The 16,852-nt window shown below is 43.3% G+C and overlaps 1 protein-coding gene across 1 annotated transcript in view; it reads left to right on the top strand.

Moving 5' to 3' along the window:
• LOC149287686 (uncharacterized) overlaps positions 1 to 16,852 on the top strand; it is a 56,095-nt gene that overhangs the window by 13,837 nt on the left and 25,406 nt on the right. Inside the window, exon 3 of the mRNA XM_089492550.1 lies at positions 14,559 to 14,569. Coding sequence (XP_089348676.1) covers positions 14,559 to 14,569 — 11 coding nt within the window. The remainder of the gene's footprint in view (positions 1 to 14,558; positions 14,570 to 16,852) is intronic.

Genomic DNA, 16,852 nt, shown 5'->3' with positions numbered 1-16,852 from the left:
GAGAAAGAGAAGCCTCTGTTCAACTGAGGCCTCAGAGAAGGTTCTGGAACAATATTCCTCACATTCACAAGCAAAACAAAATGGCTACCAGAACACAAAATGGCTGCTGGAACACAAGGAGGCAGGGACTGGGATTCCAGCCAATCAGGGTCAGGGATGGTGGGAGGGACTGGGATTCCAGCCAATCAGGGTCAGGGATGGTGGGAGGGACTGGGATTCCAGCCAATGGCAGCCCTGAGGAGGCAATCATGTGTAAAATACACATCATAAAAACATCACAAAGTATAAACATTCCAATTACAGTAATTGCAGGGCAGTTATGCTGTTATGAGCGGAAGTAAACATATACACAATTATAATTATATACACATGCTGATATTGACCAGAACCTGGGGGATATATACATGCACATATTTCTCCATGCATTTGCTTATGTTTAAATTGTATGCAAGTAGAAGAGTATATATAAATGTGTTTTTATATATATATGATCCAACATGTGCTGGCATATCTCTCTGTCTCTCTCTCTCTGTCTCTGTCTGTCTGTCTCTCTCTCTCTCTCTCATATATATATATATATATATATATACGTTTGCGTACCCATGCAGACGTTCAGACAGATATCTATGGGTATGTATAGATGTATCTATGGTCATTGTATGCAAGATCTATAGACTTGAAACATTCCATACACACACACACCCACACACACATATAGGCTCATAAAGGTATGAATGCACTTAGATAGAGATGCCTACACAAACACACACATATATATATAAATATATATACACACACAGATGTACAGATGTATATGCAGAAACACACATGCACACATCCATCTGTTGCTGTCCATTGTTCTGGTCCATTGTTCCAGGTGATGCTGGAGAAGAGGCCCTGCCTCCAGCGGAACCAGAGGCTGCAGGCGATGAGGAAAGGGACTCCTTGCCCAATGCATCGCTCACCTGGAGGCCCAGCACCAGGAAGGCCAGTCCCCCCACCTTCACAAAGGCCCCATTCCCACTCCCTCATTTGCCCTGGACAGAACTGGGCAGATCCAGGTGCCCCCATATTGAATCTCCCCAGAAACAAGTTCCTACTACCCTTTACCTCAATCGGGGTCATCTACCCCCTGAACTTGATCTGATCATGACTGGGGCTGAGTTCATATTTGCCGGCAGCAGGGAAGAGCCAGTTGTTTTCAAAAGGAAAGGGTCCATAGTCCGCTTCCAGAAAACCACACTAAGGGGATTTGCCCTGGATCTCTTGTGCAAGCCCCTGACAGAGTTGTGTTAAAATTGGTGTGAGTGTGAACTTCGAACTTTTAAACCGGTTTGGGAACCAGGGTAAAATGTAGTCTGAATGGCCCCTACATTTAAGGGTGAAGGGAGCAAGAAACAACAAGCAAAGTCTAAACACTTCCTTTGACCATTGCAGCGTTGGAGCGTGTCGCCACCCTCAAACTGTCAATGGCTCCACTGCAGAAAGGCCAGGAGAGCACAGAATGTGGCTATACAACTTGGTGTGTGGCACTCCCCACAACAATGATGTGGGTCTTCCTTTTTTTACTTTCAAAATTTTTTATTACACTGAGATATTCCCATGATAGTATTTAAATTACCAAATATCGACCAAATATTAACTATTAATTTAACAGAATGGTATCGCCTTTTTCTTCAAATGTTTTAAGACAACTCCATTCCATTTCTAAATATCCTTTTGATTTCCCTCTTAGTAAGGCAGATACTACATCCATATTTCTAGCTTCATGTATCTTAATCAACCAATCTTTGATAGAAGGATTAATTGTAGATTTCCAAATTTGAGCAAATAAGATCCTTGCACATGAGACCATATATAAAACAATTCTATTGTATTTTACTGACTTTATGTTGTGTGTCATGTTTAGTAAAACTACACTTGGTTCAAAGGGAATATTTATATCCAGAATGTTTTGGATGGTTCCATGAATCCTTTGCCAGAATCCTTTAGCTTTAATGCATCTCCACCAATATGAAAGAAGCTTCCCTCGGGTTCCCCGCATTTCCATCACTTAGTATTGACAGTTTTGTATATCTGGTGGGTTTCTGGGGGGTTAGATACCACCTCTATAACATTTTGATATCATTTCCTTTATAGTTTTGGCACAGAGTGAATTTATTTGTTCCTTTCCAAGATTTTCCCCATTCCTCTATACTTATAGTTTTATTTATATCACGTGCCCATCTTACCATGCTGTGTTTAATAATTTCATCTTCTAGATCTCTTTCTTTGAATAGTTTATAACATTTGGATATGTGTTTACCTTTTTTGTCCATCATAATTTCATCTATTTCATTGATATCCATCGTTAACCCAGATTTATTGTCTGCCTTAAAACGATTGTTTAATTGGTTCTATAAAAACCAGTCCTTCATGTTTCCTCTTTCATTAAGTTCTTCCATAGATTTCATATTGTATTTTCCTTCTGGTGTTTGGTTTATTAAATCTCCATATCTTAGCCATGGAGTATCTTTGTCCTTTGTTCTATTGTAATAGGCTTCTTGCAATGACACCCAAAATTGATTTCTCATTTTATACCATACTTTAAGCAATGATCTTCTTATAACATGATGGTTAAAAGTATCATTATCTTTTGGTTTTGTATACCACATATATGCATGTATACCAAGATTCAGGTCAGCTTTTTCTGTATTCAATAAATTCTTGTTTTCTAATTTGAACCATTCTTCTAACCATTTGAGACAAGTTGGATAATAATACACCTTAAGGTTTGGTAAGTTACATCCCACCTTGAAGCAAAGATCATTTACTAAGGCAACCATAACAGTTTCGACTCCGTATCCCATCCTGAGGCCAGTTTGAAAAAGAACGCTTGGAGATGAAGAGCAACTGCCCTCAAAATTATGTTGGTTAGAAATGGAAGATGGGAGACCGGTCTGTAATTGTTCATCTCCAAGGGATCTAGGGAGGGCTTTTCCATAAAGGGCCGTAGCACCGCTTCTTTTAAGCATGATGGAAAATAGCCCTAACTAAGAGATGCATCTATGATATATCTCAGGTGATATAAAAAGGGCAAGGGTCGGGAGGGCAAGTTCTCCTCTTCACATTTCCAAGGAGCTTGTCCACATCCTCAGTACGCAGATTCAAACTGATCCAGTATGATCTTACTCATGGACACCTCACTTACAGCCTCTGCAATAATGCTGATGTCCAATTTGGCTCTTATCTGAGAGATATTATCTGTGAAATAGTCATTTAAAGTATCATAGTGAGCTGTGGAAGGCTCTAATAATGGGTTCCGGGAGGAAGGTGCCTGAAATAGGTCCCAGATCCAACCCCCCCCCCCAACTTCAGCAGTCCCTTTATGCTTCTCTTCCCTTGGCACTTTCATTCCTTTATTCCTTCCTTCTCCTCTTTTAACATACATCGCTTCAAGGGGGTCCAAGGCCCTTTCAGCGTGATCCCAGAACCATGAGATTCCCCCAAATGAATGAGGGCTCTCCCCACTTCCCACACTTAGAGCAGCTTCAGGGGCTGAGAGTCTGCATGCGCAGATGCCCCAAAGACCCCTTCTCAGCATGTGCAGGGATCGTAAGGCCTTTGCTGCTGCTGCTGCTTATTCCGCTGGCGGCCTTTGGAAGAAGGGAAGGACTACGGCCTTTTTTCCTTCCTTCCGGAATGGAGCCCAAGCTGCAGAGCTGGACTCAGGAGGGAAAGGCTGGGAAGGCTCTGCTTTGTACATATAGCTCTGTCTCTCTGAGTATATATGTGTGTTTGCCTCTGTTTTTATGGCTGAGAATGGAGCTGAGGGCTGAGGAGAGAAGAAAGGGTACATTTTGTGCAAATGCAGAATTTCTGTACACCAATGAGTCCAGTGTGTTGAAACAACAAAAACTTTATTGCAAACACATAATCAGAAATTCAGTGTTTAAGTCAGAGCTGCCCTCCCCAAACCAAACATTAAAACCCCAAAACCTAAAACATCACCCTCTTCCAAACCTAGCCCCCCTCCAATTCCCACAGTCTATGTCCCACAGATAACAAAGCCCCCTTTGCCATTCTCACAAACTAGCCCTTTCTGTTAATACCTGTCCCCAACTTTCTTCAGCCAACATCGAACAAATTCCAAATGCTTTCATTCCCATAACTATTCTAACCAGCTGCAGCCAATCCCACCCCTCTGTTTAACTAACCTATTCCACCACCATGATCCCCACTCAAATTTATAAACTAAAGCAATAATCTATACTAATGGAAATTAAAACCTCAACTCCACAAAATATAATTGTAAAATATAAAGAGACATATGGACACACAAACCTAACACACGAAATTACAAGGGCCTTTTTTATCACCACAGGATTTAAAATATATTCTTTAGTATTGCTTATTGACAAATATAATGTCAGTTCATTTCTGGGATTTGTGTGGCTTCTCTCCTGTGTGGACTCTCTGATGTCTCACTAGGCTTGATTTCAATGAAAAACATTTGCCACAATGCTGGCATTTGTATGGCTTCTCTCCTGTGTGGACTCTCTGATGTTTCACTAGGCTTGACTTATCAGAAAAACATCTCCCACAATGCTGGCATTTGTATGGCTTCTCTCCTGTGTGGATTCTCCGATGTGCCAATAGGTATGACTTTGAAGAAAAACATTTCCCACAATGCTGGCATTTGTATGGCTTCTCTCCTGTGTGGACTCTCTGATGAGCCAATAGGTATGGCTTTGAAGAAAAACATCTCCCACAACTCTGGCATTTGTATGGCTTCTCTCCTGTGTGGACTCTCTGATGTCTCACTAGTTCTGACTTCCAAAAAAAACATTTTCCACAACGCTGGCATTTGTGTGGCTTCTCTCCTGTGTGGACTCTCTGATGTGCCAATAGATATGACTTGGAAGAAAAACATTTCCCACAATCCTGGCATTTGTTTGGGTTCTCTCCTGTGTGGACTCTCTGATGTGCCAATAGATATGACTTGGAAGAAAAACATTTCCCACAATGCTGGCATTTGTATGGCTTCTTTCTTGTGTGGACTTTCTTGTGACTGACAAATTCTTCTGTAAAGGAGGACAATGACAGGCAAAACTGAATATCAGTGTTAGGAGAGGAATGTGTTACCCCAAGATTTAGCCCCACGTTCACCCCTCCCTATTTGAGATTAAACTAACAAAGTTGGTGTGAGTGACCTGAGCATGACCCTGTTCTAGATGCCCCCAAATCCATATAATGACTGTATTCTTACTCATAGGAGCTACTAAAGAAGTGATTGAAGGGGAACTGCCATGAGGAAATCAGTGGAAGGAGATAGTCAGGTCGTTGAAAAATATTCCATTAAATGTATATAAAACTATTTCAATTGAAAAGTGGCATCATTTCCTGTGAGACTGCCATAGAGTGTTGAGTCAGAGCACATGGCATGATGCAAGCTAACTGCAGAGGTCACTTCATGCTGTTTGGCACGAGGATATGACTCACAGCCAATACAGTATATAGCTCACATGCGGATTGGTGTGGGTTGGAGTTGGGTGTGTAAGAGATTGTGAAATGGATAGAAGTCAGAGAGGAAAGTTGGTAAATATTTGTTTTATATTGCAATTCAAGATAAAGAACTTCTAAGGACTTTGAGCAAATCAACTGTGTGTGAGTAATTTTTAAGTGTGGAAAGTGGTTTGTGCATTGCCAATGCCTATATCTGGAGATTTGCTTCTGTACTCTGCTGTGTTATTGTTGAGCTCTGGGAGTGTCGCCTTCAGACTGTGCTATACACTGGCTTGTGAATCGGATCAGAATTCAGATCCAAGAAGGACCTAAGAGCCAGTGTGACAATCCTGTTTGGCTGAAGTATTTCACCAAGCACCCATTGCATTTATTTCAGTTTCAGACAATTCTTTCCCCACCCAGGAAACATCCTAAAGCAATTTAAACCTTTTTGAATGCTCGGTTTCTGCCCCCAAGCAACGACTTCAGTATAAATATCAGCCCCAACCGGCTGTTCTTTAGTTTCAGTCCACTTGCAGACAGATAGTCCATTGGTGTACATCTCACTACACTCGCCAGCCCCACTTGCCACAGGACTTACTGACTTCTCTCCCCTTTCTGGACCCTCAGCAATTGGAATCAAGATCCATCTAGGCAATGTATTACCATTTGCAAAGCCTCAAAGTATTCGCCACTCCCACCTTTGTTACTCAGTTCTTGTGTGTGTGTGTGTAAACACCTATATGTGTATATGTCTGTGTATGCGTGTATTTTGCTTTTCCCCTAAATAAAACACAAAAACCTATTTGAAATGCCTCTGGAGTTCTGTGTGCTTCTGGGCCTGCTATAGTTGGGATGAATCCCGAGGTCACTGTTGCCCCAATCTCTCCTTTGGGCTAAGTATGAAATTCCCCTAAAAGCATAGCTCTTGGGAGTGTCCTCCCCAGACTCCAGCATTTCGAGTGACAAAGGGTTTCTGGAATCAACCACGGAGCTAAGCAAGCTTAGGATGGAAAAGAAACATTAGAGAAAAAGGAGTTTTTGTGTTACTCTTTCCTCTCTTCATAGACATTGCTTATAATTGCTAAATGGAACCCTTAATATGTATGAAAACAAGGGCCTGATTTCAAGTTCAGTTCTTAAGTTCAGTGCTCTACAAGGGGCTACCTTTGTCCCAAGTTCGGAAGCTTCAATTAGTTCAAAATGCTGCACCAAATTGGTCACCGGAACATCTAGGTCAGACCATATAACACCAGTTCTAAAATCTCTTTATTGGCTGCCAATTAGCTTCCAGGTGCAATACACAGTGATGGTTATTACTTTTAAAGCCCTACATGGCTTGGGCCCGAGCTTCTTGAGGGAAGGCCTCTCCCTACACAATCTGCCCCATACTCTCAGAACATCTGGGAAGACTTTATTAGATTACCCAAAGGTCAGGCTAAGAACAACTTCCCACAGAGCGTACATAGCCATGGCCCCCAAGTTATGGAACAACTTGCCGGAGGAGATCCGTCTTATCACCACTTTGGATGCTTTCAAGAAAGCACTTAAGACGGATCCCTTCCGGCAGGCTTACCCACCCGACCTCTTGCAAAAAAACTTAAGGAGAAATCCCACTTCTGATCACAATTGTGCATTTTATACAATGTTTTTATTTGTCCCGAATTGAGTTTTAAGCAACTTGTTTTTTTACTGTGTGTAAAAAGATGCTATTGTTGTTTTGTGGCTATTTTACAAGTAAATACAAATAAAACCTATTATTATTATCTGAATGGTTGGTGGCTGCCTCCCAATCCCCAAGGCCTCTCTCCTGGCCCTTCCTCTCCGCACAGAGCTAGGCGATCCTGGCTTTGCTCCTGCCTTCCCCTCCTGGCTCCCAGAGGCTTGATCCCCTTCCCTTTCTCCCTCCGATATCCAACCTTCCCTCTTGCTCATCTGCACTGCTTTACCATTTAACCCTCAGCATCTCTTTCCTGCCTTTCTGTTTTTCACATTGCCTCCATTGCTCTATCACAGACACACATCCAGAGAGTGTGATGCATAAAAGGGACACTTTGAGGTTCATTTCTTGAGAAAGGCAGGGCAATCAATATACAACTAATGCATTAGGAAAGACAGAACAAGGGGTCTGATACCTGGTTTTTGGTATTAGTGAGGGTCAAGTGCCAGGGATGAGCATTAAAACAGCCTCTTCAGAGCCAAAAAAGGCTGGAAGAGGGGCTACAAAAGCCAGGAAACTTGATCAGGAATGGCATAAGGACCATTTGGAGGCAAAAAGCATTAATCTCCATGGCTCCTTCCCACAAAATTCCAGAATTGGCAGTTTAGGATTGGATATTGAGAATCCTTACAAAGTGGAGAACAATAGTGCCTCACTAAAACTAGAAATTCCAAGATTCCACAGGAAGTTGTTATGACAGTTAAATTACATATGAAAGGGAACTAGGAATGGTAGTAGAACACAAGTTGAACATGTGTCAACAGTGTGACGCAGCAGCTAAAAAGGCCAATGTGATCCTAGGCTGTATCAATAGGAGTATAGTGTCAAGATCAAGGAAAGTAATAGTGTCACTCTATTCTGTTTTGGTCAGGGCTCACTTGCAATAATCCTGTGTCCAGTTCTGGGCACCACAGTTCAAACAGATGTTTAGAAGCTGGAGCATGTCCAGAAGAAAGAAACCAAAATGTTGAACAATCTGGAAACCATGCTCTCTGAGGAACAACTTAGGGAGCTGGATATGTTTAGCTTGGAGAAGAGAAGGTTAAGAGTGGATATGACAGCCCTGTTCAAATATTTGAAGAGATGTCATATTCAGGATGAAGCAGGCTTGCTTTCTGCTACTCCAGAGAAAAGGACATGGAACAATGGATGCAAGCCACAGGGACAAGAGATTCCACTTAAACTTTAGGAGGAACTTCCTCACAGTAAGAGCTCTTCAACAGTGGAATATACTCCCTCAGAGTTTGGTGGAGTCTCTTTCTTTGGAGGTCTTTAAACAGAGGCTGGATGGCCATCTCTCGGGGGTGTTTTGAATGTCTGTTCCTGCATGGCAGAAGATTGAACCAGATGGTCCTTGTGGTCTATTTCAACTCTTTGATTCTATCATTCTAAAGGGGAATCATAGCGCTCTGACAGTAGATTATGAAAGGGCCCTCAGTCTTCACAGGAAGGGCAATGGATTCAGGTTCCTTACCCACAGAGGCCACATTCTCATAATTTTCTATCATAACGGAACTGTACATAAGTTTCTGCTTCTTCGTCAACATTTTCCATTCCTCTTCGGTGAAATATACCGCCACATCCGCAAAGGTCACCTGCAACAGAAAATAGCCCTCATCCAGAGAGTGACTAAACAAAAGCGGAGGAAAACACATGGTGCATTGCAATTATTTTTCAACAATTCACAATTTAGTCCAGGAAATAAACTTTAAATTCTGCAAGCCAGAAAAAAGCTGCAGCCTTTGAGATCCAGTTTGTCTCGAATCCTATCAATATAATATACAATATAATAAAGAATATAATTTAGGCCATTTCTGGAATATTATTGATTGATTAGGATACTGACTATCCCAACATGTATAGTACATTTAGTCACCAATGAATTATAGTGCATTTAGCCATATCTCACCTAATTTCAGAGGTATATTTCATTGTTAAAAACAGTTCTGGGGAGTGCTCTGGGTTTGAGGGCCACTGGGCCCACCCTCAGTTTAGGCCTAGACATATTCTCCCATATCCCCCAGCATTTCACAGATGGGGAAAGCAAGACACATGTGGCTAAGCAACATCAGAACGTGGTCAAGATGGACAAAGTTGTATGATAAAGATCACACAAGCGAGGAAGGGTACCGCAGTTTGCTTTTGCCTCCGTCTCCTGGCAAGGGCAAGACCCTGCTTCCTCCTCTCCTCCCTTCTCCCCTCTTTTGAGTGGAAGGGATGAACACTCATTTGAACTTGGAACAAATTTTTCAGCAACTGAACTGACCTGAGGAGAATGGGGAAAGTGGGAGGAGGAGAGAGAAATAGGACATTTTATAAGCCCCTGAAAAAATGAGGTGACAGAGGATTACCCAGGACTCTTTCTGCCAAACTGGGACAGTATGTTCTCTGCTTGCCTTCATGAGCCGGACCAGACATAGATGAAACTACTAGTAAGGATGGCAACTTACCAAAGAGCTGTTGTACCTCAGGAGCCTCTTTCTGTTGGAGCCCGACTCCCTCTGCTTGGCCTCTGTTTCGGCCATCAGGTGGGCAGGGGGATCCTGGTTGTCCTGCACTTGGGTCACTTCTAGCAAGAGAGGCCCAAAGCCGTGTATAAGGAGGCCAAGATGAAGGTCCTGAGAAAAGGGACCAGGATTAGGATTGACTTGGCAAGAAATCCTGCAGCACTCAAAGACACAAAGAACAGCATCCTGCTGGTGACATACGCAGGTGACATATGCCTCGTTTGGCCCAATGCAGAGGTGGGCATCCCCTTCCTCCCTCTGCACCAAACAAAGCTCCCTGGACCTAGCATAGATTTACTTCAGCTCCCCTACTCAACAGATACTCCATGCCTTATTAGAGTGGGGGGGGGGGGATTAGGGGATGGGGAATTAGAGATGCCCCTGGTTATGTCCCCATAGATAGATGTGAAATCAGTGCATCATAAATAAATAAACCATCTGCTGAAACCTGCAGAGGTCCCCAGTGCTTTTCCCCAGCATCAGCCCCTTTCACAAGAAGGCTGCATGCACACTATAGAAATAAGGCACTTTGACACCGCTTTAACTGCTCAGTGCTATGGAATCCTGGGATTTTACCTTTAAGACCCTTAGCCTTCTCTGCCAGAGAGTTCTCATGCCACAACAAACTACAAATCCCAGGATTCCATAGAATGGAGCCAGGAGTTTCAAACTGGGTTATTTCTGCAGTGCAGATACATCCTGAGTCGATTGTAAAAGGATAGAAGCACCGATGTCTTGTTTTTACCCTCCTAATAATGGTTTTCCTTTAAAAAATTAAGTAGTTTGTTTTAGTCTATAATCCTTATTTTTGTTGTTTGTTTTATGTTTCATTCTTGGTAAAATGAGTTATTCTGGTCTGTCTCCTGCCTTCTTGCCTAAAAATCTATAAATAAGGAAACTGGGGAGACTTTTAAAACCTCCCAAAGGAGCCACTTTTGGCCTTGTTTGGGGGACTAGCCTCCTCTTAGAAGCCAAAACCCAATGTTTGTGAAGAAGAAGAAGAAGAAGAAGAAGAAGAAGAAGAGGAAGAAGAAGAAGAAGGCTTGTATTAAAACTCTCCACCCCATTTCTGATCCCTTTTTAAACCCATGTTCCCCAGAAGGAGCAGAGCTGTGTAATAAGAAAACCCTCTCAGAAAAGAGCCACAAAAGACACACAAAGAGACACACTTCCTTCCTTTTGGCCCAAGGAGCCTGGCCTCCTTCTGATTCTGGAGCCTCAGGAGAGAAAGAGAGGCCTCTGTTCAAGTCAGGCCTCAGAGAAGGTTCCGGAATATTATTCCCCACAGTCACAAGCAGCAAAAATGGCTGCCAGAACACAAAATGGCTGCCAGAACACAAAATGGCTGCCAGAACACAAAATGGCTGCCAGAACACAAAATGGCCACCTCTGGCTCAGCACTTGGAGGCCTCAGTGCAGTAGTGAAACCTACCACTTCCAGGCCTTGTCCCTCTGCTCCCTCTCCCCTCTCTCTCTGCCTCCTTCCTTCCTCCTTTTCTTTCTCTCTCTCTCTCTCTCTCTCTCTCTCTCTCTCTCTCTTTCCTTCCTTCCCTCTCTCTGTCCCCTTCTCACTCACTCTTCCGCGCGCAGAGCTAAATAGAGAGGCAGAAGCTCCTCCCCTTCTTTAATCTGGCCAATGGGAGCAGAGGAGCTGGAAGGCCCCGCCCCCTGCCCCACCCTCACAGGCTCCTCCTGCAGTTAATATGGAACAAGGCAGGAGGGACTGAGGGACCCTGGAGCCCCAGCCACACTGGCGGCCATTTTGTGTTCTGGCAGCCATTTTGTGTGCTGTTTGTGACTATGGAGTATGTTCTAGAACCTTCTCTGAGTCCTCAGTTGAACACACAGATACACACACACACACACACACACAGAGACATACAGACACACATATACACACATTATATATATATATATATACACACACACACACACACACACACAGAGACATACAGACACACATATACACACATTATATATATATATATATATATATACACACACACACACACACACACACAGACATATATACACATACATATACTGTATATATACATACGTGTCACAACAAACTACAATTCCCAGGATTCCCTGATTTGACAAGGGAATTGCCTCCATGCTTCCAGATCACAGCCCCAGAGAAAGAGTCTCTACAGTATATCAGCATTGCCAATTTAAGTCCACTTTTTCAGCTGCATTTGAATTTAATAATGATAATAATAATGGTGATGATGATGATGATGATAGATAGATAGATAGATAGATAGATAGATAGATAGATAGATAGATAGATCGTGTAGCACCTTTGAGACTCACTAAAAGAAAAGTTGGCAGCATGAGCTTTCCTAGACTTAAGCGTACTTCCTCAGATGTATGGGAATAGTAGTTTATTGTGGCACCAGAGCTCTCTCTCACAAAACTACAATTCCCAGGGTTCCCTAGCACTGAGCCAGGGCAGCTAAAGTGGTCTTGAACTGGATTATTTCTGCAGTGTGTCTTAGAACCAACTCAGGCTCCATCTTCACTCCAGAGACAATCCAGTTTCATACCGTTTTAACTGCCATGGCCCAGTGCTATGAAGTCCCAGTAATTGTAGTTTGTTATCATACCAGAGTTTGCTGAGAGAGAAGGTTCAATGTCTCACAGAACTAGAATTCCCAGGATTCCATAGCACCGAGCCTGGGCAATTAAAGGGGTGTCAAACTGGATTATTTCTGCAGTGCGGTTGCAGCTGAACACGTTTCTATTTTGCATAAATCTTCCTGTCCCCCCTTCATGTCCAAATAAGTATCTTAAATGTATTAGAAGGACTGAAAGATTCTTTGTTTGGTCCAATGGTAATTTTGAGAGTTGAAATAAGTTACAATTATTTTTATTCAATTAGGTTTACATTTATTTGCTAAAGATCCACCATATTAATAAAAATATAAATAAATCCTATTATTATTATTATTATTATTATTGTTATTATTAACATTACGGGAACTTTCAAGGGATTTTGACTGAATATTCCGTGTAATATGGGGTGGATTCCATGGATTTTGGTAAAACATGCCAGGAAATAAGTTCAAGGCTTCTTCCCAACACTGGTCCTGCCCTGCAGTAAGGCCACTCCAATCCCTCTCAACCGAGGACTACAACTCCCAAGTCTTCTTTCTTTCTTTCTTTCTTTGTTACTTTCCTTCTTCCTTCCTTCCTTCTTTTCTCCCAAGCTGCCTTGTGTTAGTGCTGTTACTGCTCTTGTTGTCGTTGTGTGCTTCTAAGTTGTTTCTGACTTATGGTGACCCTAAGGGAAGTCCATTGAAGGCTTTTCTTGGCAAAATTTGTCCAGAAGTGGTTTAGTAAGTGCCTCCCTCTGAGGCTGAGAGAGTGTGACTTCTTGCCTAAGGTCACTCAGTGGATTTCCGTGGCCAAGAGGGCATTCGGACCCTGGGCTCCAGGGTCATAGTCTAATGGTCCAGCCACTAAATCACACTGGCTCTTTCTTGAGGCTTTGTAGTTTTTTGTGAAGTGGCTCTAAGTCATTGCCGACTTCTGGGGAGCCTTCCCTGGGGTTTTCTTGGCAAGAGTTGTTCAGAGGAGGTTTGCCATTGCCTTTCTCTGAGGCTGAGAGAGTGTGACTTCTTGCCCAAGGGACCCAGCTGGTTTCATGGAGGAGTGGGGCACTGGAGCCTGGACTCCAGAGTTGTAACCCAACACTCAAACCACTGTACCACACTGCCTCCCATTCCCATGTACAACCTGAGAAATAATAGCAGACTTTTTTCTGTTCTTCATGTGTGTCTTCAAGTCTAATCCAATTTATGGCAACCCTAAGGCAAACTTATCATGGGGTTTCCTTGGCAGGTTTATTCAGAGAGGGGATGCCATTGCCATCCTCTGAGGCTGAGAGAGTGTGACTTGCCAAGGGTCACCTAAGTCCAAAACACACTGCAGCAATAATCCAATCTGAGATTGCTTTAACTGCCCTGGCTCAGTGCTAGGGTATTGTGGGAGATGTAGTTTTGTGGGACATTGAGTCTTCTCTGTCAGAGGGCTCTGGTGCCACAATAAACTCCAATTCCCAGGATTCCCTAGCACTGGGCCAGGACAGTTAAAGCGCTCTCAAACTGGACTATTGCTGCCGTGTGTTTTGGACCTTACTTGACCTCAAATTGTCCATAGCCTGCAATGCATCTCCTAATTCTGTTGGCAGTCCCTCCCTCCCAACACTTTCTCATTTCCCCCCAAAACCAGCACAAAGCTGGCAGATGGAAAGAGGTTTTAAAGCAGCATTTAAATCTGCCATATTTGTTTTTAAAAAACTAAATGTCCCAAATGCTATGATCAGTTTTGTAGCTATTATTACAGAAAGACGTAGAATGCAAACTCCTCAAGTACCTTTATTTTCTGGAGTGAGATGGGCTTTTCCAACTGACTCACTGTGATGATCTCCGGTGGTCCAAGCAGCCAAACTGCGGCCCTGTAATAATAATAATAATAATAATAATAATAATAATAATAATAATAATAATTTTATACCTTTCTATTCAGCCAAAAGGCTATCAGAGTGGCTTACAAATTGTTAATTAGACATTTAGACATCATGGCTTTTAGTCCAGCAAACGCTTAAATTCCTTAAATCCCGCTGCCATCATCCAGTGAATTATAAAAGGGTTTCCCTTAACCTACACTGGGACCGGTTAAGGAACCTTATTTCTCCTTCTTTACTGATCTTCCCAAGCATCAACCAAGCCAAAACGCGTGTAAAAGGAGCGTCAAGTAGTAGATACTCCAAGGAGGTATTTATTATAAATAGCAAAATATAACTGAAATATAAGTCATACAAGATATTAAGAGTCTTGCAGGTACAATATTTGTAAGTATATAATATTTAATTCATACAAGCTATTAAAACAATAAATAAAACTAAGCGTCCAATTCTGAGACTAACTTCCAAGATCCGCTCTTTAACTCTCTCTCTCGCTCTCCAACCGACACAATTCCCCCAACTGTCTCTTGGTCTCTCAGGCCTTATATCTCCTTCTCACGGAAGCTTCCAGAAGATCCTTTATCTTGCTCTCTGATTGGTCAAGAGAGCCTTCCATAGCAGTGATGTCATTCTGCATTTGCATAAACCTCCCTTTACTGCCTGAAGAAGACCTCCATTGATTGGAGCCCAGTCATTGCACAAACACTTCAAGGGTTTCTGCCTAACGACGACTAAACCGCTTCTAAACTGTGTCCAAACCGCTCCTAGTCTCCTGGACGCTCAGAAACGCCTTGCAAACGAAGCTGGAAGCGGCGTACCGTAAGTGGAGAGACAAGACGCGCGGCTTAAGGAAAGCTAGAGCGTCCGGCAACAGCGCCGTCTCTTTGCCTGGAGCCATCGCAGGGGAATTTCCATCCTTGGAGCCAAATGGGGCAGAGGAGCCTGTCCTTGAGGATTTACTCATTGCTGAGAAGAAACAACATATTGAACAGCAACCATGCTCTCCAGACTTTGTGGCCAAAGAATGCCTTTCAACAACCCATACTGTTATCTCAGTGTATGAACTTTTAGACAAAAAACTGGGAATCAACTGAAGCGTCTTAAACTCCCCTTTGATAACTTTATACCAAAAGCTACAGCTCTAAAAGAAAGCTTGGGTCAATCTAGCAGCACAGGACCCAGAAAGGAAGGAAAGCTGGGCTGCAAAGAGAACAATGACAGGGCTCGCTGGACTTTTTCTAGAACCTTGGCTTATTTGGCTGCTTAGTAGGGCTAGCGCAAGGTGAGCTTATGGCAGAAGGAGGAGAATCGGCTTATGATGTTCTTCAGAGGCAAAAAATAAAGACTGGTTTGTCCTCAGAAACCCATCTTAGGATGGGAAAGGAGACAGACCAAAGAGGCCATTCTGTACTTTCCAGTCCCCAAAGGCTGGCTCTTTCATGTGGGGATGAGCTAACCCCAATCCATGCGGGATTTGCAGCATAGAGAGAGGCATTTAGAAATCCAAGCCAGAGAGACCTAGTGCCTCCCAAACTACACATCCCACCATTTCATAGCATGTAGGCATTAAAACTCAAAAATGAAATAGTGCTGTAACAGTGTAGTTTGAAAGAACCCTTTGATTCCGCTTTATCTGTTCAGACTACATCTTTCGGGATCCTAGGATTTGTAGTGTAGTCGGCACTAGAACGTTCTTGCAGAAAACTCCAAGTATCCCTTCCAAATGTTCAAAGCCTGCGGGATTCCCTACAGTGTTGTCATATCAGTTAAAGTAGAATCCTTGTGGTGTAATTCTCTGGGCATCAGACCAAAGGAACCATTTCACAGGACCTGTTGAAATCCACATTCCTGTTGGAGTACTCTGCAAACACAGCCAATAACCTCAAGCGGCTGAGAGGTCTGTCCCTTTCTCTTCCTGCCAGACCCTGAAACCAATCCTGGCCAGCTCCATCAGGGCTAGCCTGGAAGAAGAGAGTCATCCCTCCATAGCTGCCATCCTCCAGCCTGCGAGGGAGTTGACCTGGCAGGCCCAGCTCCATCACGGCTAACCTGAAGGAAGAGAATCCTCCATCCATAACTGCCATCCTCCGGTGTGAGAGGGAGTTGACCAGGCAGGCCCAGCTCCATCAGGGCTAGCCTGAAGAAGAAGAGTCCTCCCTCCAGTCCATCTGCCTTGGTCCAGGCCTCAGAGGGAGAGAAGAACCACTGGACCTCATCTCGTTTCCCTCCACCATTCCCTTCTCCTTTTGTGTTGTGTCTTTTAGATTGTAAGCCTGAAGGCAGGGAAGAGTCTAATTAAAAATAATAATTGTAAGCTTCTCTGATAGCTTTTAGGGCTGAAGGACAGGGTATAAATACCATAAATAAATAAATAAGGTGCCCTCAAGGTTTTGTCCAAGCGGCTCTCAGCCCCTCGCAGACTGGCCCTTCCCTGAGTCTTGCTCTCCTGGAGGCTCAGAGGGGATTCTGGGGGTCCTGGGCACCTCCTCTTCTTAGGGACCCTGAGCCCCAAGTTCAGCTGACAAACGGTAATTTGCCCACGATGAACCCACCTCCCCCCCCCACCCTCTGTCCTGGCACATGCCTTAGGAAACCTCTTCCATGGAAATTAGGGAGCTCCTAATCTTAGTGGAAATGGGAACCTCTGGAATTTTTCTCTTTTTCCCAGCT

Source organism: Sceloporus occidentalis, unplaced genomic scaffold (genome assembly GCF_023333645.1).
Source record: "Sceloporus occidentalis isolate IW3139 unplaced genomic scaffold, rSceOcc1.0.p SCAF_57, whole genome shotgun sequence".
NCBI lineage: Eukaryota > Metazoa > Chordata > Lepidosauria > Squamata > Phrynosomatidae > Sceloporus > Sceloporus occidentalis.
Note: the sequence above shows the minus strand (reverse complement) of the source record. Positions and strands in the feature narration are given on the sequence as shown.